General features: G+C 37.7%; 1 protein-coding gene across 1 annotated transcript in view; it reads left to right on the forward strand.

Annotated features, from left to right (window-relative positions):
* Nucleotides 1-22,980, forward strand: part of LOC134797819 (uncharacterized) — a 644,098-nt gene that overhangs the window by 53,900 nt on the left and 567,218 nt on the right. Inside the window, exon 2 of the mRNA XM_063770189.1 lies at nucleotides 9,034-9,473. Coding sequence (XP_063626259.1) covers nucleotides 9,057-9,473 — 417 coding nt within the window. The 5' untranslated portion in view covers nucleotides 9,034-9,056. The remainder of the gene's footprint in view (nucleotides 1-9,033; nucleotides 9,474-22,980) is intronic.

The raw sequence follows: 22,980 nt of genomic DNA on the forward strand, positions 1-22,980 counted from the left end.
TACTATTCTAGAGCAACTTGTGGAATTTTACCTAGGAGCCCGTTTCTCAAAAGCTTGTAACTTGTAATACAAGTGGAAGTCCCTTTCTTACAAAAGCTGTCAAAAAGTGACATCCGCTTGTATTATAAGTTACAAGCTTTTGAGAAACGGGCCCCTGGTATTCGGTGCAGTATGTATATTATACATACTTGCAAGGTTTAAAAACGATAATTTTATTGTAATACCTATATAATAATGTTGACTGACGCCATTGAGGGAAAGGAACTTACTGTATTTTGGTATGCTATATTTAGTCAAGTAACCGTTTCCGCTTCCATCTTGTTATCCGATCAAGTTTCAGATTCCTGTGTATTTGTGGTGTATCCCTATAATAGTAAACGTTTAGCTATGACCCCACAACTAACCCGTTTCAAATTCAAGCGCTCTCAACCTCGGCTTGAACCACCATCAGCATAATATTTAACTGTTTATAGCCTTTATGTGTTTGGAATAAGGTTGACGAATTGCCAGGTAATTGCGTCCTCGTTCCTACGAACTTACGTAGCAGACATATGTAACAAGTTTACACAACTGCACAGCACATACGAGAGCTTGCCCCGGAAAATAGTCTACTGGTAAATAAACAGTTACTTAGTTTGCTATAATATCCTTCAGCCGTTCTAGAAATCTTGCAGTTGTTCATCGCTGGGCGTCAGACAAGTCTTGCATCTGTGCATCGGTGGAGGTTAGACAATGCCACAAGTTGTAGAGTTCTAGGTTTGGTGTAGTATTATTTTTTTTGTAATTAATTCAATTGTTTTGAGGGTAAATTCAAATATAACATGCGAATAATTTCTTTTGGGGAAAAAACAAGTGACAGACGATGCTCAACGATATTCAAAGTGATCGTCAGCGGGTTTTATATTAATAGGGAGGTTTTGTTGCTCTTGAACTGGACTACCAGTTTCTAGGGTTAGCTCTTAGTCTAGGAGGCTTGTTCGTTACGGGTCGGGTCACGTGACTCGCGTCATATTACTCTGTGTCCCGAGAGACGGAGCCCCAGAGTATAACGCGTGGCTGTGGTTACAATTAGAAGTAGGCGTAGTAGTGTTACAGTGTTTTATTTTCAAATATTACAAAGTGAAGGGAAAAAAATGTTTTTATCTAGATATTAATTATCTATGTCGAGCGTTATTGATTTCTCCTACAGTAAAACACGGTTCAGTGATAAATTAATTCTGTTTAAAGGTACTGCATAACGACAAACGTTTATTAAAAAAAAAGTAAAGTGCAGTGATTAAGTCTAAATATTTATTAAATTTTATCTAACTAGCTATCGAATGTTTAGTTTAGTTCAAATAGAAAATTAGTTGAATTAAAAGTTCCTTAAATTATACGGCAATAATGAAATTAATGAATAATGAATCTTTTGTTTTTTTTTTCTGCGTCAGAAGACAAAAGATTAAATAAATATCTTCCTTTATCTGATAATTAGTGTATTTCTTCGACGACCACTAACGACTAAGATGGGACCGGGCCGTAAATCCGAGCTATCTTTTCAATTATCTTCTCATTTCATTAGCCGATAGCGGCCAGTGGAATTATAGGCCCTTATTTCAGGGCCATCCTGATTTACAATAAACTACCCAGCAATATCAGAAACATAGAAAACTTATCATTATTATCAAAATTAAAATTATTTTTAATGGAGAAGGCATACTTTTCCGTTCAAGAGTTCATGGAAGATAACTTCTTTTTCTAACTACTACTAATACTAAACCTTAACTTCTTGTTTAAAAATATTAATATAGGTACGACTATTTCATTATTAGTAGAAATAAGTTAAGACATTGTTGTTTATATTATTTAATTAGGAACATTATGTGTTATTTATTTATTTTATTTTATTTAACATTTTAAATCAGGCAACAAGGTCCATATTACAAATACCTTACAAACTAACATATATATACATTTTTATAAAATTAAAAAACTAAACACTATTTAGGCGACAAAACGGCGTGGCTCCGTTGAATCGTCTGGTCTTGTGTCGGATTCGGCAGTTTGCCCCGGAACCTCCGAAACACGATACACCCTTCTGGCAGAAGTCGGCGCACTCGATGGTCCCCTGCAGCGGCCAAACCCTAGTCCTAATGTTCACTACCTAGAGAATAGTTATTTGTTTAGTTAAAAGTTAAGTAGGTATACTTAACGATAAAACGTAGACCCATTACGATTACTCCCAACGAGCAGCGAGGTTTCATTTTATACTCGTCCCCAAAACTGAAAATGACACTAAACGCTTTAATACTAACTTTATTATGTCAGGTAAGGGGGTAATAAATGGACCCAGTGAAACAATTTGTCTCCTCCATGAAACATTTGAAATGCCCATTTCAAATTGCCTTGCAAAAGTATCCCTAGGGATCTATCATTACAATTGTGTGCTTTTAAAACAAATTAAATTGATGTGCGAATAAAGGGTATAAAAATAAATTCGTCACCATTTCCATTGCCAGTGTATGGACTTAATCCTATCAGTGCATTGAGTAGAATGGGATATTAAAGGTCTGGACCAACTTATGCGAGAGAGGAGATGCGAATTCGTTCGCACAGGCTTAGTGGTTTAATTCACACAGCAGCCAGTACATAGTCTAATAAAACATGTTCATCTCTTCCCAGAGTGACACAAGCCTACGTCACAATAACATTAAACATAAACAACATAAACATAATTTATTCAAAAACACGTATTACATGGTTACATTCATATAAAACAAAGACTTAAAAATAGTGATAGTTTACATGTGCCTGAACTAGGATTCCCTGTGTTTCAGGCGTGGCTGTGTTTCACACATTGCCACTTTATATAGCGCTATCCCATATTATTATATAGCGCTGTCGCATGATGATGTAAGCTTGTGTCAGTCACGTGGTCGGAGGAGAGTACCAGGCGGAGTATATTATTATACCATGAGACAGCAATAGTATATTGCTTGAATTTAAGTTCTTATAAAGACACATACGAGAGCCTCGGTACAAAGTGTGTTCGAATGACCGTATATATGTCGCAGTCGGATCGTATAATCCGCCGTATTACATTACGGCTAGCCGTTTTCAAAAACAGGGGCGTTTTGAAATGCGGCGGTTTAACGATTAGCCGGATTGAATGCGGCTGAATGAGAATCCGCCGGAATGTATTCGGCGCCATACGTTCTTCAACACGGCTAGCCGTAATGTAATACAGCGAGTCATTAGCCGCCGCTTTGACAGTTTTTAGTTCCCATTTTTAACACCCGTGGCGCTGCCTGACAAACGCTGGGGTGTCCATCAAAAAAGGAGTTCGTCGGACTGTTTCTTTTCAAAAAACATTTCTTTCGCAACTTAACTAGACGGAGCCCCGCTTCGCGGCGCTCCTATTTCTGAGCGGTTTGCCCTTCGGGCATCTGAAGCTACCTAACGAACCTAACCTACCTACCTATTGATTTAGTGAGACGTCCGTGAAAACATTACACTTTGGGGAAAAAAGCGTAGGTAGGTAAGTAGGTTAGGTTCGTTAGGTAGCTTCAGATGCCCGAAGGGCAAACCGCCCAGAAATAGGAGCCCCGCTTGCGGGGCTCCGTCTATTTAAGTTGTGAAGGAAATGTTTTGGAAAAGAAACACATGTAGTGCGGTGGGACCATGGTAAAAATAAATTAAATTGCAAACATTGTCAAACTCCGGTTACGTGGGCGACCGAAAGAACTGGTCACTCTACAATCTAAAATAGTAGTACGATGCGGCTAAACGTTGGCCGCCTTATTGAAGAACGTATCGCAATGACAATCCGGCTAATCGTCGAACCGCCGCATTTCAAAACGCCCCTGTTTTTGATAACGGCTAGCCGTAATGTAATACGGCGGATTATACGATCTGACTACGACATATATATTAGTTACTCGTCATTCAAAATACGTCGTTTAATCTCTTATTAAAATAAATTATACAGACAAGTAATTATTTGGGATATAAGTATTTATAAAGCATCATAATATTTTATTTGTTTTAACCACGCAATAAGACAAAATTAAAATAATATCACACACAACACAAGGATTGGATTTTGGACCCTTCTTTCTTCTTGTTTACTATGGAACAAATATATACATTTTATTAAAACATTATGAGAATTCACTAGACTTATATCGGCCGGGATATATATGAATCATGATTACCTTTTAATCCATTTCTTTACTTTTCGATATAAGTCTAGTGAAAGTAACCGTGAATCATTCAAAACTGTTATTATGAGAATTCTACATGATGGTCCGTAAGGAACATTTGGACTGGACCTTGGTGTATGAAGTTTATTTCAGCTATACAGAGCGTAAGTGTGTCCGGAGCTTTACGAGGCTCATTTTAAAACGGTGATAAACAACATTTATCGCGCGAGTGAAATAATTACGCAGTTTAAATATTTTACTACAATAACGTAATTAACTATTTGTTCTCCCTTGATAAATACTTTACAAACATTTACATTCATGTATAAATAAATAATGTAAACGTTATTTTAAGGTTTTTTTTAACAGATCATCTTTTATCGTGAAAGTAAAATTAACATTTTTGATATTTTATGTTACAAACACTGACGATGTCTGTGGTTGAAAACTAAAGTTTAGTTTGTACATAGTAAATGAAATTTAGGAGGTGATTTATTAATTTATTTAGAAATAAATATACTTTTCACTTCTCATGCTCAAAAAGTGCACCTTTATGTCGTGCGTAGACTACATAAAATCGCATTTTATGCTCTAGAGCATAAAAAGTAAAATTTTCTTCTAAGACTAAGGTAATCGGTCTCAACAGCCAAACAGTTAAAACATATTGCACAATTTTACTGAGCAATAAAATTGTGTAGATGACAAAACCGCCATTAAATTTAGTAAATCACATAAAATAGGAGTCGATTATCGTTCAAAAATGCTCCGAAATGTTTGACTTGGCAGAAAACCAAGCGTCTGAAACTCTGATCACATGTTAAAAATAAAAAAAAAAATTTAAAAGTTAGCTGGCGGGAATTGGTTATCTATTATGTTCTTTCGCTTTACGACAATTTCGTGGTGTAAATTGCCGTGAAAATACAATTTTATTTTCCTCGCAATCGAAGTGAAAAGCAGAGTGTACAACAAGGGCATAAATGTAAATTTTTACCCTCGTCTAATATTTTGGACTTCGCTTCGCTCAGACCAAAAAATTGCCTCGGTTAAAAATGGGCCACTTTATGCCCTTGTTGTACAATCTACTATTTATCTCATGGTATTCAACAAAACTATTTTAGTAAGTAATTTTAACCATGGTTAGGTCAAGAAGCGTTGTTTATAACAATTATAACGTGGAATCTACATAATTTATATAACATGTTATGTAACATGACATGACACAAGAATGCCGTATAAGGAATATTTATTTTAGTTTAATGCCATCTTAGAAACATTAAATACATAGATAGTAGGTACAAGTAAAACCTTGTAAAAAGCGTCCGTGTAATGTAAAAAGTGTAATTTCTCGTACAAATAGCGAGTCTTTCAGTATCAAATTACACGTACGAAGCGTTTAAAGGGTTGAGTTGAGTTAAAACGTAACGACGCTCGTTAAAGTAATGTCCCTTGAATAAATAACCCTTTCTTTGACCAAAAACAACCTTAAGATACTTGTTTTATATTAAACATGTTACCTTTTGGAGCAAAGATGGCCTACTTACTTTTAAGAAGGACTTAAGGCACGTAATTTTCTCATAGACGTTTAGTGCTTTTAAAGAATGAATTCTTCGTAACAAAGAAACGGTTAAATGTAGGTATTTCTTTTTTGAATTGTTTGCTATGCCACATGTGTAATTTTAGGACATTTTGTACATGTTTTTACCGTTAAGGCACCAAGTTTCAAGATTGTTCGAGGATATGGAACATAATATGGCAAGAGCCAAAAAAAATCTTTCTATACCCTGTTTGTGCCATAAAGCAATTAATTTTAGTAAGTTCAGCCAATAGCAATAGAAGCAGATGAGAACATACTGCACGCCAGATAACATGTAACTGTAGAAAATCACAGAATCAGAGATTCTAAACTTTTTCGGTGAGTATGTACTACAAACAACTTTGATTTCGATACAAAGAGAACGACTCCATAATCAACTTGTATTTTGTTAATATAAGGGTTTAAAAAGTACCTAAGATACAATAGTAAAATACAATACAATACAATCAACTTGCAGACAGTGATTGCACACCTGACACCAAACGTTGACCTCTGCCTAGTTAGATATTTTATACAAAAACTATCTTCATTTATTGTAAATGTATCTGGCACATCTTTCTCAAGTAAATCGTCATGTCAAAGAGGCTATTCCGTGACTGACAAACAGCCGGATTACCATGCCACATTATTGCTTACATAATGTATGGGATCCTAAAACGCCTTGATTTTCTATTCATACGCATTGAATGTATTTTGAAAGATACTTGTCAGTAAGGAACGCAGATCAATTTGTACATAATTTATATACGTACCTATATACCTATGGTCGGATTTCTTAAACGCGCTATAAGCCTCAATTAGCTAATACTCGTTTGTCTTTATCTGTCATTTTGACTTATGTATTTGTAAGAAACGGATAAAACATAATTTAACTAAATCAGGCCCGTAAAGTTTGATGAATAAGGGGGTTTGTCAACAATTTTCATAGCCCTTGTTTGCAATAGGCAATTAGTCTAAAATAACGAGGCTTAATGTCAGTGTGTAGTCGAAAGAATTAAATATGGATTCAAGATAATCGAAGTAGCCCTAGAACTAAATACCATAAAAACCTAAGTTCTGCCTACGCATTCGGGTAGTAATAAATACCGTAGAATGGGGTTACTTTGATTCGCGGGGTAGCATTGATCATCGACTTTTGAGGAATAGGGAGTTGATTTTTGAGCGCGAACTTAAACATTTTATGATGTGGTTGGCATGCTTAACAAAAATAGATAATGAAAGCGTTCAGAAACGTATTCCTTATAGTTTAAAAATCGATGATCAATGTTACCCCACGAATGAAAGTAGCCCCTGTAGCCCAGTAGTTTACGGTACCTATGCATATTCACAAGCACTTGCCAGTAGTATGAAAAATACGAGGTCTAGCATTTATTCTTTCGTTTCTTCATGCAAATACTATAATTGATGTGGTGACGCCCGCCCATATAAAATGTATTGCTGGGTACACAGTCTTAGGGCAGCATATCTTTCGTTTAACCGTTTTAAGCAAATGATGTTCATACAAAAACACTAACTAAGGAGTAAGGATGCTTTGCATCCAATAAAATCTAATTTATAAGTAGATAGCACCAGTACAATAGCCTAAGGCAGATAATACCAGTTCATTATACATAATAAAGGGGTTTATGCAACAATACAGATTCCTACAACTAATTTAAAATCTAATTTTAGCCGAATGCAGCAATCAAATTTGCATTTTCCTTTGTACCGATCTTAATAAAATATTCCGAAATACATCAAACCCGAATACTGACATTAAGCCTATGCATAATTCAGGAAATGAAGCCAGTTAGAACTCTTAATAAATAATCATCGTTTAGACCATCCTATGTCATGGACTTCGTTCAGCAATAATCAATTCAATTGCAATTTCATTCCAAGTTAATCTAAATTTACCAGTGCGTTGCGTTCGAACAGTTTTGTTTTTTTTTTTAACGGGAATGCCCTCCAATCCCGATATATTCAATCGAATGACTGTCAGTTATATTTCCATGCACGAATTGAACCTTTGAATTGACCGCTATATTAATTATGAATTGAAAATTTGTCACGTTAATACCTATAGGGTTGGTTTACTAATAAAAGTTATCCCAGTTCTTCGACTAAATCCTTTTAAGTATTTACTCATACTGATGGTAATTAGACACTTGCAGCCAAGCATTCAAACAGCCCATTATAACTAACCCTGATAATTTCTTTGCCTCAGTTAAGTGGTAGAACTATACAAATTTGGTTTCGAATAAATGTAAATGAGACCAACAAATTCGCTTCCCATCTAATATCAACACGTCAGAACGAGTCTTAAAATATGGCCCCAAGAATTATGAAGACTTCACAACTTCATTAAAGAACAAAATTGTCGGCCAAAATTCCTATTAAAGTCGACATTGGCAAAGATTAAGGCGCGAGCCCCCATAACAAATGGCGAGCGATCTGTGACCCCTTGGAAGTTATTGGGGCACTTTTGTGCAGGCTCAGCACTGTGCGGCACGGTGCGGCAGAGTGCGACAATTTAATGTGAACCACAGTGTTTGGAAGGGAAGTCTTTTTAAAGCGCTTAGCAAGGATATGTCAATGGTTTACGTATGACAGTGGCGTATTACGATCTTACTGATTTCAGAAGTGGTTATATTATTGAAGTCGTTACTGCTACTGTCTGGTTAATAGACCTAGTCTGCCAACAAACTACTCTGTGGTTTGGCAGATGAACATAATTGTGTATTTAGTTGTAAGCAAAATTTGAAAATAAACGTTTGTTTTTTTATGTGTTTTAATGAATTTAGTCTACGTTTAAAAAAAAAAAAATAAAAAAAAAATATTATCTATGTTCATGTGATTCCGATCTGATCGGGTACTTTCGAGTTTTAAACCTTTGATCTTCAAAACACCCAGATGGGGATTGAGGAAAAATATTACTACCATACAATAAGTATTAAGGTATGCTCTGTAGAACTTTGATACTGTGCTACACGCGGCAAATTAAACTACAATTTTTTTTACACATTGCCAATTATTTGGAGTGGTACTTATACCGACATATTTGAATTCAAATGGAAAATAAGCACGTACTAAACTTCACCACTTGTAGCACAGTGCCTGACCTCCTTAACAACGAACCTGCTTAAATTCTAAAACAGTCAATTTAGTTCGCACAAAAGGATGGCCCTCTATACAAGAGCAATCTAAACCAATGTAGGCGCCGAACTCTAATTGTGCAATTAAAGGAGCCATTTTGTTAAATTGAATTATTCGTTTCAGATGGAATGGAGAGCTAAAGAGCCATGGAGAGACGGGAAGAGGTACATAGGCATGGGTGCAGTATAGCCAAGCAGACGATTCTGACCACGCACCCAAGTGGCTTGCAGACAAGAGTGTCAGTGGAACTGGCGAATTTTGATGCCTTATGCATGCATTCTGAATGTAAAAGCCCGGCGAAAAGACCAATGTGGGAAGGCAGTCCTTTTCTATCTCGCCGCGGTTTAGGGGGGGTTTCGGCTCACGGGACCCCGGTGCTTGGACGGAGGAGTGATGCCGTGAACGAAGGGAGACTGTCGCAGCAATGTACTCCGGTTATGAGGAGACGGGAGGTGGACAGTCCGGGAGGGTCGCCGTTGCCGGTGAGGAGGGCGGAGGAGGTGGAAAGTGATGTGGATAATAGTGTCATCAGTGGCTGGCTGAAGTTTCGGGACAACAAGCGGGTAAGTGTTATGTATATATTTTAAAATACTAAATAAGTTATAAGAATTCTTAGTCTAGAAAACATAAGCCTCGGTTCACACTGTAAACTGATATCTCATAATAAAACTTAAAAAAATCTGCCGTTTTCAATTTAAACAAAGCTGCCCTTCATTTCATTCGTTTAAATTGCAAGAAAAAAAAAACATTTTTTTTCCTACTTTAATAACTAATTCATCAGCCAAATTTTCTTGTAGGTACAGTAACATTCATAGACCATTGGAGGTTGAAAGAAGAGAGTTCAAAAATTATTACATTTTGTGCTAATAATGTTAGTTCTGTAGCGGGCAATAACTGCAAGGAGACTGCAAGTATACGTTTATAAAGCTATAATTACTACATTCTCTTCTTGTTAAAATCTCACAAGACCAGTGACAATTTCAAGCGACGTTAAACTCCATCGCAATTTTTATTTAATCTTATTACCCCATTCAAACAAAATGTCCATAAGAGGGACCGTTCTGGAACGTTTACAACATAAACACAGACTCATACTCGTCCACATTATTATCCTGACTATTCGTAAACCTTAATACAACGGTATAAGGTCCACCGATGGTTAGTTAAGTGTGAGGACAACAGTTGTACAGTGTGGAGAGCCCACGAAGTGCCATTGACACAAAGCCGGCGATCGCCGTATAACTCTCACAGAAATATTTATATAAAAAAATACATCGGAGTTTTAAACAATGTCTGTGAGACGGAACAACGGTTGTTTTTGATGAAAAAAGGAATCAGCCTTTGTCAATAAATATTAAGAAATAAGTAGCGATTATTCCTAAATATTATTGCTAAAGCTTGGCAACATTGAGTCGCGGGTAGAAGCAGTCTTATATAACTAAGTATAATTAGAAATTTAAATCTGGCCTGTATTTTAAAATTATGGGTTACAATGTTAATATATTCAATACGTTTTTAACAAACATATTGAATTTTTCCTTTTTATATTTTGGAATGTACCACATTACAATTTATAAATTGTAAAAATGCAAAATAGGTAATGCGTTGGACCGGCAATCCAAAGATGTGGGTTCGAGTACCACATTAGCCAGAATTGATCATCGTTGATTTTTTCATTGTGATTGACATCTGTATATACAATTTACATAATTATAAATGATGAAGTACAGGGTTCTTCAAAAAAGGAGTATACAAGTTTTTAAAGGGTCAGCAACGCGCATGTAACACCCCTGGAGCTGCAGACGTAAAAATTCAGGAAACCGATGGTTTCTAATTACACAGTGTAGTAGGCAGGCGTAGTGTAAGAGTGTGCAAGTGAGTTGTATTCGCGGTGCGGAGGGCGCTCGAGTCGAGAGCGCCGCAACTGGGCTAAGGGCTTTCCACCTGCTAAGGAAGAGCTAAGAAATATCGATATATAGGTCTGCCATTTTACGTGGTTGACAAGGAGTGAACAGGTTTTTAAAGGGTCAGCAACAGTAACACCCCTGGAGCTGCAGACGTAAAAAAATCAGGAAACCGATGGTTTCTAATTACACATTACCTTACCTGGGCTAAGGGCTTCCACCTGCTAAGGAAGGGCTCTGAGATATCGATGTATAATATTGAACGTAACGTTTTTTATAATTGTCACTATGTAGTTACAACCAATAAATGTAGTTTCTCTTCACAGTTAATAAAATGATCGACAGACGCTCTTACTCACTTAATAATTAAATTTCAAGTCAGATAATTTAGAATACTTACCACGTTCACTTAGCAACTTCTGCTGTTGACTGAAGAAGCGGTATAGATAAGTATGGCAAGAGAGAGATTCTTAAATACATTCAAAAGTGGATTGAGCTATTCTCAAAGTGACAGTGAGTGCTGTGTAATCTTCATTATATTTCAGCATCTTTATCTTAATCGGGGCCCAATATTAGCACACATAGCCAGAACTCCTAGTGTAAATTTAATTCGATAGCGTGACGGACGTACGCGTTTGCGTTTAAGTGTCATTTTGTATGGGATTTTGAAAAGCCTGCCAAGCGGGATGTTTTGGAAACACAAAATCCTATACAAAATGAGATCTAACGCTAGGGGTACAGAACAGTAACTTTTCTCTTTTGTCCGACAAATATTGTGTAGTACCTACAATCTTTCTACCAAATGCGGACTATGTCAGGTGAACACTAAAACTATCGACTTTTCCCATCCCTAATAACATCAAAGTAATAGGTAGCATTGGGCGCGTAAAACCGGAAGCCACTTATACGCAGCCTCATTACTCCCTACCGGCACTAATGCGGAGACTTGTGTAAAACTATTTCTTAAGGTTTTTGACCGACTACGGCTAAGCCAAAGGAAGGATGTTTTTTTAGTGCACCCACTTACACTACATTACACATACACTTGTGTTTTGGTTGTGTGTTCCATTGTAGCTTCAAAACTTTTCAGCCCCTAATTGATGAAATGCCACATATTTATTAGCCAACTTTCAAAGATGAGGTTAAATACGAAAAAAATACAGTAGTCAAGTTTACATTCTTAGAATGACTATTTGACATTTGACCACGTTATAACGTCGCTTACGTAACGCTGTAGTGGTCTTTTAATGCTTATAAAAATGCCAGACAATAAAACTGACCAAAAATTGTAGCACTAATAATATTATGTAGTAGTGGGCAGATCTAAATACAATTACTAAAAAACTTTTAGGTAGTTTTAAGTTACTTTTAAAAGTAATTTTATAACATCATTACGGCTCATACCATTTTCAGTCAAATAGACCAACAATGTCGAGATAGACATGACAACACCAAGCTCTTTAAACTTTCAAATCAAGCAATTTTGAAAAGTATGCGCCGTCTCAAGAGCCCACGCGAAATATTACAAATCTCCCCCACCTGTAAATAAACAATGCTGACATATCGCCACACATTCGCGACGACCGGGACAAATGCGTAGACAATTCGCGCTATCAGATGTCCTCGGAAGAGCGTAAATCATGCGGCCCCTAGCGCGCGCGGGCGGAGCGCGGGCGGTGATTGGTGGAGAGGCAGGCGGTAGGGTGACCATTTATCTCAATTCTGGACATGACGTGCGGCGTTTTATTTGAGAGCGATTATGATATTTGATATCGCTAATTTAACAGAATGTCGCTGTCAGAGTGATGAGTAACCGCTTTAGTCCATTTTGATAACGTGGAGTTGTCTGCTTAAGAAATATAATTAATTTAGCTTCGTTTTATATTTAACACACATATAATCGTATTTTGAAAGATGATACTTGTAGACTGTCGAAATTTACAAATGTATAATTAGAAACTGTTGCAGTTGCAAAATTTTATTATGAATAAGCCCTATTTGAACTACTTACAATATATTATCTTAAAGATGTCATTCTAAGAATAAACCAAAATCTCAGCACTCCATACCTACCTACTACTTTCTTACAAAACATTTACAGTGAGTCACTGTAAATGTTTCATAACAGTAACACAATGTAGTGTCATAAAATAGTATACATATAACGACATTTCACAATACGATTGTCTGTACTTAAGTTTACCATTACACTTAAAAAACAAGAAGTAATAAGATATATGTATAGTCTAATAAAGATAACCTATAAACGAAGATGAATAACCGTTTCCAGCTCCGTATAAGTATTGCACATTTCTATCCGGAACATTTTTTCCGGCACAAAGAAACGCGGGCCATTTCTCAGCAAATTGGCTGTCTGTGTGATCGAACGCTAATGGCGTGTCGCAGGGAGTGTCGGCCGACTGGTCGTGCGATTTGTTTGAGAGATGTTTATGTTTTATATGAAGCTGTTGAGATGATGAATGGTAGAAATCGACGAGTTTTCGTGGTTACGATGCTGGTGTGGCCATAAAATCGCTTGCGGGCTAGATACCTTAAGACACTATCATTAAGAGTGACATTATTAATGGGATTGCAAGTGCGTTGCTGGACTCTAAGATGGGAGTATTTCGCTCTTTTCTTAAAAGTTTGAACAGGCGACGGTTCGTTCTACAGTTACTTTTGCACAGTTGACTGTTGAAGTTGGTATCATTACGAACACAATACTTCTTTTCTTCTTCCTCGCGTTATCCCGGCATTTTGCCACGGCTCATGGGAGCCTGGGGACCGCTTGGCAACTAATCCCTAGAATTGGCGCAGGCACTATAGTTTTTACGAAAGCGACTGCCATCTGATCTTCCAACCCACTGGGGAAACTAGGCTTTATTAGGATTAGTCCGGTTTCCTAACGATGTTTTCCTTCACCGAAAAGCAACTGGTAAATATCAAATGATATTTCGTACATAAGTTCCGAAAAACTGATTGGTACGAGCCGGGGTTTGAACCCGCGACCTCCGGATTGAAAGTCGCACGCTCTTACCGCTAGACCACCAGCGCTTTTTTACGTCTGCTATCATTACGAACACAACACACTCTTTTCAAAATCCCACTGTTCGACATGTCCACGCTTATCCCTTCTAACATTATAAATGCGAATTTAACTTTGTATGTCTATCTCTGTTACCTCTTCATGCTTAAACTTAATATAATTCGTAAATTATTGCAATGACATAAGGTCTACCAGTGATCAATGATTTAAGTGTATTTTGTTAGTATGTCGATTTGTTACATAATCCTCCGTGACCTTAACACTTCACTAACAAGCGGTTAATCTCTCTCATTCGTCAAGATTTGATCGATTGATCCTACCGGATCTACCGACTGCGCCAATATAAACCTTTAAAAGTAACTTTTAAGGGCAAAAATTAGTCACTTTATGTATATGAAATGAAATGAAATGAAATGGAATGAAATGAAATGAAATGAAATGAAATGAAATGAAATGAAATGAAATGAAATGAAATGAAATGAAATGAAATGAAATGAAATGAAATGAAATGAAATGAAATGAAATGAAATGAAATGAAATGAAATGAAATGAAATGAAATGAAATGAAATGAAATGAAATGAAATGAAATGAAATGAAATGAAATGAAATGAAATGAAATGAAATGAAATGAAATGAAATGAAATGAAATGAAATGAAATGAAATGAAATGAAATGAAATGAAATGAAATGAAATGAAATGAAATGAAATGAAATGAAATGAAATGAAATGAAATGAAATGAAATGAAATGAAATGAAATGAAATGAAATGAAATGAAATGAAATGAAATGAAATGAAATGAAATGAAATGAAATGAAATGAAATGAAATGAAATGAAATGAAATGAAATGAAATGAAATGAAATGAAATGAAATGAAATGAAATGAAATGAAATGAAATGAAATGAAATGAAATGAAATGAAATGAAATGAAATGAAATGAAATGAAATGAAATGAAATGAAATGAAATGAAATGAAATGAAATGAAATGAAATGAAATGAAATGAAATGAAATGAAATGAAATGAAATGAAATGAAATGAAATGAAATGAAATGAAATGAAATGAAATGAAATGAAATGAAATGAAATGAAATGAAATGAAATGAAATGAAATGAAATGAAATGAAATGAAATGAAATGAAATGAAATGAAATGAAATGAAATGAAATGAAATGAAATGAAATGAAATGAAATGAAATGAAATGAAATGAAATGAAATGAAATGAAAATCTTTATTTCAGACAACTAATGGCCCATACATAAATACCTTAAAACTAGCATACATATTATATCAAAATATATTTTATAACTAAAACTTTAAAAAACTAAACACTACATATCCATTATGGTTGCGATGCATTACGCAACCCCGCAGTGTCAGGGAGCCGGCCGCGGAACCGCCGAAACTTGACACCTTTCGGCCAAAACTCCTCCTTGGTGAAGGTCGCTAGATGGTCAGTCGGAACGCTCACCACAAACGAATTAAAATTCGCATTGTGTCGAGATTCCAACTTCGCGACCCTCAGGATGAATCCGGTCTTCGTTTTCACATACTTTACGATGTCATCGACCTTCGTAAGGTAATGTAGACGGGACACATATAGCAGCGTCGACGGTGTTGCAGGACGCAGCAAATGTATGTATTAGCTTATCATATTATTATTATTAGTATTAAGCGTGTTGCTGACTGTCCGTCGATTTGTCACATAAAAATCCGTGACCTTAACACTTCACTAACGAGCGGTTAATCTCGGACCTTAGGGATTCTTCCAGCTGCTGCACTGTGTTAGCATGCGTCATCTGCAAAATATACATGTCGCCGTCGACGGCTTTAGGAAGGTCATTAACCTGAATAAGGAAACACAAATTTGCGAGTGAGGATCCTTGCGGCACGCCGATGTCGACGCCACCAGAATTGGACTTAACCTGGCCATTGCTCAGTACTACAGCTTGTTGGTGATTTGATAAGAAGTCTAACATTAATTTGAGAGAAGGACCCCGTATACCAGAGTGCTCGATTTTTTGAACCAGCACCTCGTGATTGCAAAAATCGAAGGCACGTGTCCTGTCGCACAATAATGTCGCAATTTGACTGGCACCCTCTTTGGCCGCCATGATTTTATGGACAATTTCACGTACAACTGTTATGCACGATCTGCGCTTCCTGTACGCGTATTGCATATAGGTAACTACTAACTTCTTCTTGCGACTTTGTCTGCGTGGAATGATAATTTCTGTGATAAAAATCTTATATCCCTCCCGGGACTACACAATCTCTCGTGAAAAGGACAGACAGACAGAGTTACTGTTGCATTTACAATATAAGTAGGGATATTAGTTCTCATGTCTTTAGTTGATATGTTAATAACTTTGTTTATTTTTCGCTTCAATGGTCTAAAGGCGTAAACGTTTAATACGTTACAGGAGAAAGCAGGGAACCACCAGGGAACTTATCATAACTTAATCCAAGATTTCTCCAAGCAGTGACATCAAATTAGCTATGTTTTTCTGATTAGCGTCCGATGCTGCGACGGCATCCGAGTCGATATTAATGAAGTTTGCGACACTTGGGCTCTCGTTAATGAGGGGTTCGCAGTACACAGAATAGCAATAGTAATAGAGTGATAAATTAGCGATGTTTTTCCGATTATCTTTCGAGGCTGCGTCAGCAGTTCCGAGTCGATATTAATGAAGTTTGCGACACTTGGGCTCTCGTTAATGAGGGGTTCGCAGTACACAGAATAGCAATAGTAATAGAGTGATAAATTAGCTATGTTTTTCCGATTATCTTTCGAAGCTGCGTCAGCAGTTCCGAGTCGATATTAATGAAATTTGCGACACTTGGGCTCGCGTTGATGAGGCGTCCGCAGTACATGAAATAGTAACAGTACTACAGTGACAAATTAGCGGTATTTTTGCTACTAATCTGCAAATGTAGAAAAATAAACGGAGGTTTCTTGAAAATATCTATAAAAAAATTATACATCCTTTCTTGTCTTGAAGAATAAATTAAAGTGTATCGTAGCCTACAAGTAGCTATACAACAATATAAACACCTCCTTATGACATTCTATCATACTGATCCCAATCTACCCAATATAAAGAAAGCAGGAAGTTAAAACTTGGAAGATACGACGCTGTAAATGTTTTTATTGCGTTTATTGGCTTACTCGAATTCAGCTTCGTCTGAAGATAACTACCGGTTTATAGAAGGCTATAAACTGTAAGCCTACGAAGGGGCTTAAGAGGAAAGGGAACGACTGCTTTTCCGTACAAACTTAGTCCACCTTTTCCTCTCGGTATATTGATATATATCTATATATTTTTTTTTACATAATTTGATGTACGTATATTGCCAATAGCATAATTATGCCCTTTCGCTAGGCTTTATATACTTACGCTTGTAAATCTACAAAATAGTGTGTGTGTGTGTGTGTGTCAGCTTCGATGCACCACTGGAGCTAACTCCTTACGAATGATTTTAAAATATGTTATGAGATTTAAGATCAAAACTCCACAAATTGACAGTTCTTATTTGTTGACGTTGAATTTTATTACTAAGTAAACTTATTGAAGGCAAAACCATTGCGAATAAAGCTGAATGGCGGGAAACCGGTAGAAACCGGTATAAACCGATATAAACCGGTATTTAAGCTGGTACGAACGAACTCGGCAGTATTTATGAAAAGTCATTAGCTGGCATCATTCACACGGATTATTTCAATAATTCCGGGAAAAAGCGGTAATTCATTCCACGGAATTTGTGGACAAGTTTGAAGAGAAAAGCGATTCAAAATTAATTCAAACGGAACTAGAACTGCTAGAAAATCTATATAATTTTATATGTTTTATTTAAAACCATAAACATAATTAATATCAAACTTACAATAATTATTATATTTCTATAGAAAATTTGTAGCTAATCAACTAATCATGTTAATAGTATTATTATAGTTATTTTGGTTATTAATAATTTATAAGTATTAAAATTTTTATTTAGTAATAAATTATAATTAATGCATGTTTGTAAATAAGTAATTATAGTAAAATTTGCACGTCAAAAGTCGGCAAAATTGTTCTGGACTAATATTTCAATGTATGTATCATCTGTGTTAACCATGATTCTAGCAAATAAATTATAAAAAAAAAATACCTTAAGTAGTTTTTCAGAGACGTAACAGAATATTCAGTGATGCTTCCTTAGACTTTAAATGTGGATATCATAAAATTGATTCCTCCAGAAACCTCTTAATTGGGCCAGTATAATCGTATTTTTCGCCCCATAATGTTTCGGCCGCCTCCGAAGGTATTTCTCGAGAGCTAAATGGTTTCCGAGCAACGTGTGATATTCCACTTTACTCTCGCAAACTCCTATCTATATCTCTATTAGTTTCCATTTCAACCTAAATAAGTTGTGTTAAAGTTCAATTTAAGACAACAGTGAGATTAAAATAAGAGTTTTGGACGACGCGAGGTCTTACCAAACTCATGTCTGTATTTTTACTAATGGCAGCTTTAACTATTATGTCTTAAGGTTCAATTTTATTAACAAGCCAGATTAAGATAGGAGCTTGTTGAAGATATTATTTTGTATTGTTTTATTGTAGCATCGAATTGCGGGAATGAAATTCGGACGGTAGATTGCCTCTGGCGAAATGACAACACCTTCAACTATTTTTATTTCGATTTTGATGAAGAATTCAGTAGCAAATTTATGGCATGCTTTAATAATTACGGCTCTTTCGACGATACGATGAAATAATTGAAATAAACTAAAACTTTTTATATATATTTGTTCGCGAACAACGTTATCTGCCTCTCTGAACTACCACGTCGTAAAATGATCCAGTTAAAATAATATAAAACGATTTATCGATGTTCACGTTAGGCCCTCTATGGTATTTTCTGATTTATAGCGATAACTTTTCATAACGTATCCATTTTTTTTAACATTAGTACGTAACATAGTTACTTTCTGTAACTAGTAACGTAACATACCTTTTTTATCTAACTGCTATTTAGAGAACTATATAATTACAGGCCTATTCGGATTTCGAGATAATCACAAGATCTTGAGACGATTTATAGACCAACTAGATCTACATTAGATATCGACTAGATGTGACTTGGATATCTAAGTCATAATTTGTCGAAATCGTTCAAGAGGACCTCCAGAATCGCAGAAACGTCAAATTTGACATATCTATCTTACAAATATCTTTAAATTATCCGTATCGTAACTTGTTGAAGTCTAGTAGAAATCTAATTCATTTTACGAATCGAGCCGTTAGTTTCAAATATGGACAAGATGAAAATAAAATACACTTTTTTTTTACTGCAAATAATGAGGATGCATCCAAAATGAATAAAAAAAGTTTCATTCATTTTCATTCACAACCGTCATATAAAATTAAATTATTCTACTTACCAAAAATAACGAAAGAATCCGACTCTCATTAAGATTTAAATACAATTGTATTAGTGTCAATCGTGAATTCTCTGAAGACTGCGCGCAGTCAAACCTTCGCGCTGGAACCGCAGCCCGAGCACCCAAAATACTGCCCCGCAAGATCTAGTACGCTTTGACAGATATTTGTCATGCGAAAAATGTTTATAAACAAGATATTTCTTTTAACATCCAAACTATAAGTCGTCTTGTTGTGCTAATTGCGTGAAGTGATTGTTGTTCCTGTGCTTTGTGTAAAACTATAACCGCCGTCTTACTACAGATATATGGACATAATAGGCATGGCAGAACCGTCCTCAAGCCTTAGCACGTAGCCCTTTCGGTGAGATCGCAACAGGATCATCGCGCTACCATAATATCTTATTTATTGTAATATTTTTATATCCCTTTTTATGTTGTTTTAAGTTTTATATTTAGGTAGTTTAATTAGAATCATAATTTAGCATAATTTTACATTATTTATGATGAGTTCCTCCTCCAATACGTTGATTTGCCCCCACTGCCCCGGATTGTCTCGCAAATTTACGCCGTTAAGGCCCTGCTTAAATCACACATAACTCGTATACACAAGAGCGTGGCTCCTCAGCGTCCCCACCAGCATTCATCTGCCCAAGTGGCTCCCCGCGCCATCCAGCCTGACGCCCCCAGCCAGCCCGACCGCGCCACTACATGCCCACAGGGCTCGCAATCGTCTGGAGACACCCTCAGGAGCCTCAGCACACTTAAAACTTTAGTACGGGTGCTCCGTCACATACCCCGGGGAGCGAGAAATCTAGCCGCCGAAAAACTATGCAACATTATTAATAAGTGCCTTGAGACCAATGAAACTACCGATTCGTGCGCGCTACTTACTTTTGCATACACGGCACCAAGAGCACCTGACGTCGAGGCCCCGAGCAATCTCACATCTAAAGTGAAGTACAACTTAACTGACGCCGGATATTTGTCTACTTCGCTTGAAAACGCGAGTGCCGCGGAAGTTTCCCCCCGTATGCCCTCTATACTAAAGACAATAGAATATAAAGTCTTCGAAGGTGATGTGAGGGGCGCCGCTCGCGTTTTAATGTCAGACGACTCTATAGCACCTCCGGGCCCTGAGACTCTTGCCTCCCTACAGACAAAACACCCGCCTCCGTCCCGCCCTTTAATTTTCCCTCGTGAGCCAGATAGGACTACTCAAGCCTTGACCGTTAACGTAGAGGAAGTGGTTCAAGCGCTAGGGACTTTTCATAATGGGTCAGCCGCGGGATTGGACGGAATTCGACCAGCTCATTTAAAAGAGTTGACGTCGAGCTCGGCTGGCGATAACGGGCAACGGTTGCTCGAGTGTCTCGTTAAACTCTGTAATTTTTTACTCAGCGGACAATTAAACCTCGAAGTTTGTCCGTATTTGTATGGAGCCTCTCTGAGCGCTTTAACTAAAAAAGAGGGGGGTGTACGGCCAATTGCCGTGGGAAGCACTTTTAGGCGTTTAGTAGCAAAGCTTGGGTGTGAAGCCGCTATCCATGCCACTCGCACATTTGTAACAAACCCAGCAAACACAGACTGCGTTGTCATCAAGTTAGACGTTAAAAATGCGTTCAATTCTGTGGAGAGAGTCGTCCTCTTGAGCGAAATAGAACAACATTCACCGTCTCTATATCCTTTTCTGTACCAAGTTTATCATTCCCCTTCTAACCTATTCTACAACGACTCTTTGATCCTTTCCCAGGTGGGTGCGCAACAGGGAGATCCACTCGGACCGCTCACCTTCAGCCTCGCCATTCATAAAATAATACCGCTTTTAAAATCACCCCTTAATACATGGTATTTGGACAACGGGACCTTGGGAGGGAGACCTGATACCGTAAAGCAAGACTTGGATTTTCTTCTTCCCCGTCTTAAGGAAATGGGTTTGGAGGTGAACGAGACAAAGTGTGAATTTTTCGGTTGCAGCCCCACTTCTTCTTCTTCCTTGTATTCTTTTCAGACTCTGCTTCCTGGTCTCAAAGAACTTTCACGTACCACGTTTTACCTTCTGGGCTGTCCAATATTCCCAGACGCCATCCCGGATGCAATAGAGACCAGGAGACGGCTCCTTCTGCGCGCCCGAGAGCGCCTCAATAATATAGGTACCCACGTCGCCCTTGTTCTGCTTAGAATGTGTTTTGCGGTTTCAAAAATAACGTACCTTTTAAGAACCACCCCGACGTGGTTGTGTCCTGATGAGGTGTCTTCTTTTGACGACACCTTAAAGGATACAGCAGAAACCATTTTAAATGTGTCCCTTTCTGATGACCAGTGGACCCAAGCTTCTCTGCCTGTACGTCATGGTGGCCTGGGTTTACGGCGCGCAGGGGACGTAGGCCTGCCAGCCTTTTTAGCGTCAGCGCATGGGGTCGTTGACCTTGTCTCTAAAATGTTACATTCCCATGGAGACAGGGCTACAATTCCCTTTGTTAGCGATGCGCTGGCAATATGGTCAGCTCGTTACCTAACTGCGACTGTGCCTGAGGCTCCGCAAGTGCAGAGAGCCTGGGATGATACAGGTGCCAGAAACACACTTGCCCGTCTCTTGAGTGCTGCTACGGGTGTGGATTTGGCAAGACTCCGGTCGGTGTCAAAGGTAGAAGCGGGAGCGTGGTTACAGGCTTTGCCTTCCCCTCATCTGGGAACACTTCTCGACAGTGACTCAATGCGTGTGGCTGTAGCTCTCCGCCTGGGCTGCGATGTTTGTATACCTCACAAATGCATCTGCGGCTCCACGGTGGAAGCTAATGGCCATCACGCTTTGAGTTGCTGTCGCTGTTCAGGGAGATTTCCCAGACACCACGCGCTTAACGACATCGTCCGGAGGGCCCTAATATCCGCGAACATACCGTGTGTTCTGGAACCACCTGGCCTCTGTCGCACCGATGGCACGTTTGCCGGACGGGTTAACTTTGGTGCCCTGGCAGAAAAGAAAGTGCCTACTATGGGACGCGACGTGCGTCAGCATTTTCGCCGCCTCGCACCTAAACCGGACGGTGCAGACAGCAGGCGCTGCGGCAGAGCTGGCAGCGTTAAGAAAGCGCATAAAATACTCCGACCTTGAGGCGAATTATTATTTTGTGCCACTCGCCTTCGAGGTAACGGGGTGTTGGGGGGGTCTGACGCCATAGCTTTTATAAGGGAGGTGGGAGGTAGAATAAGGGAGAGGACCTCTGACGCTCGCGCGGGTTCGTACCTGGTGCAAAGGCTGGCCATCGCTATCCAACGTGGTAACGCGGCAAGTATAATGGGCACCTTTGCACCCGGTACAGCCCGCGGAGGCCTTTTAGATTAAAATATTTTAATATTTAGATATATTTAAGTTACTTTTGTATGATTATTTATATACCATTAACCTTTTGTATAATAAATATATATATTGTATTAGTTAAAATAGTCCAAGAGAAAGATAGATTGACGTTACATAAGATGTTTCTTACCAGCTTTTTAGTGAGTTCCTTTTGCATTATTAACGAGACATTTCAGCCTACGGGGAGTCGTAAACGCTCCGTCCGTCTGTATATGCTAGTAATTTTTATACATTTTGAACCTTGTCTTGAAGAGTGTAAGAGCTAAAATTGTGTGTGTATGTTTTGAACCGTGCAACTAGTTAAGATGTCTAAGAATGTTTTATGTCCAGGGA

Source organism: Cydia splendana, chromosome 15 (genome assembly GCF_910591565.1).
Source record: "Cydia splendana chromosome 15, ilCydSple1.2, whole genome shotgun sequence".
Lineage (NCBI taxonomy): Eukaryota > Metazoa > Arthropoda > Insecta > Lepidoptera > Tortricidae > Cydia > Cydia splendana.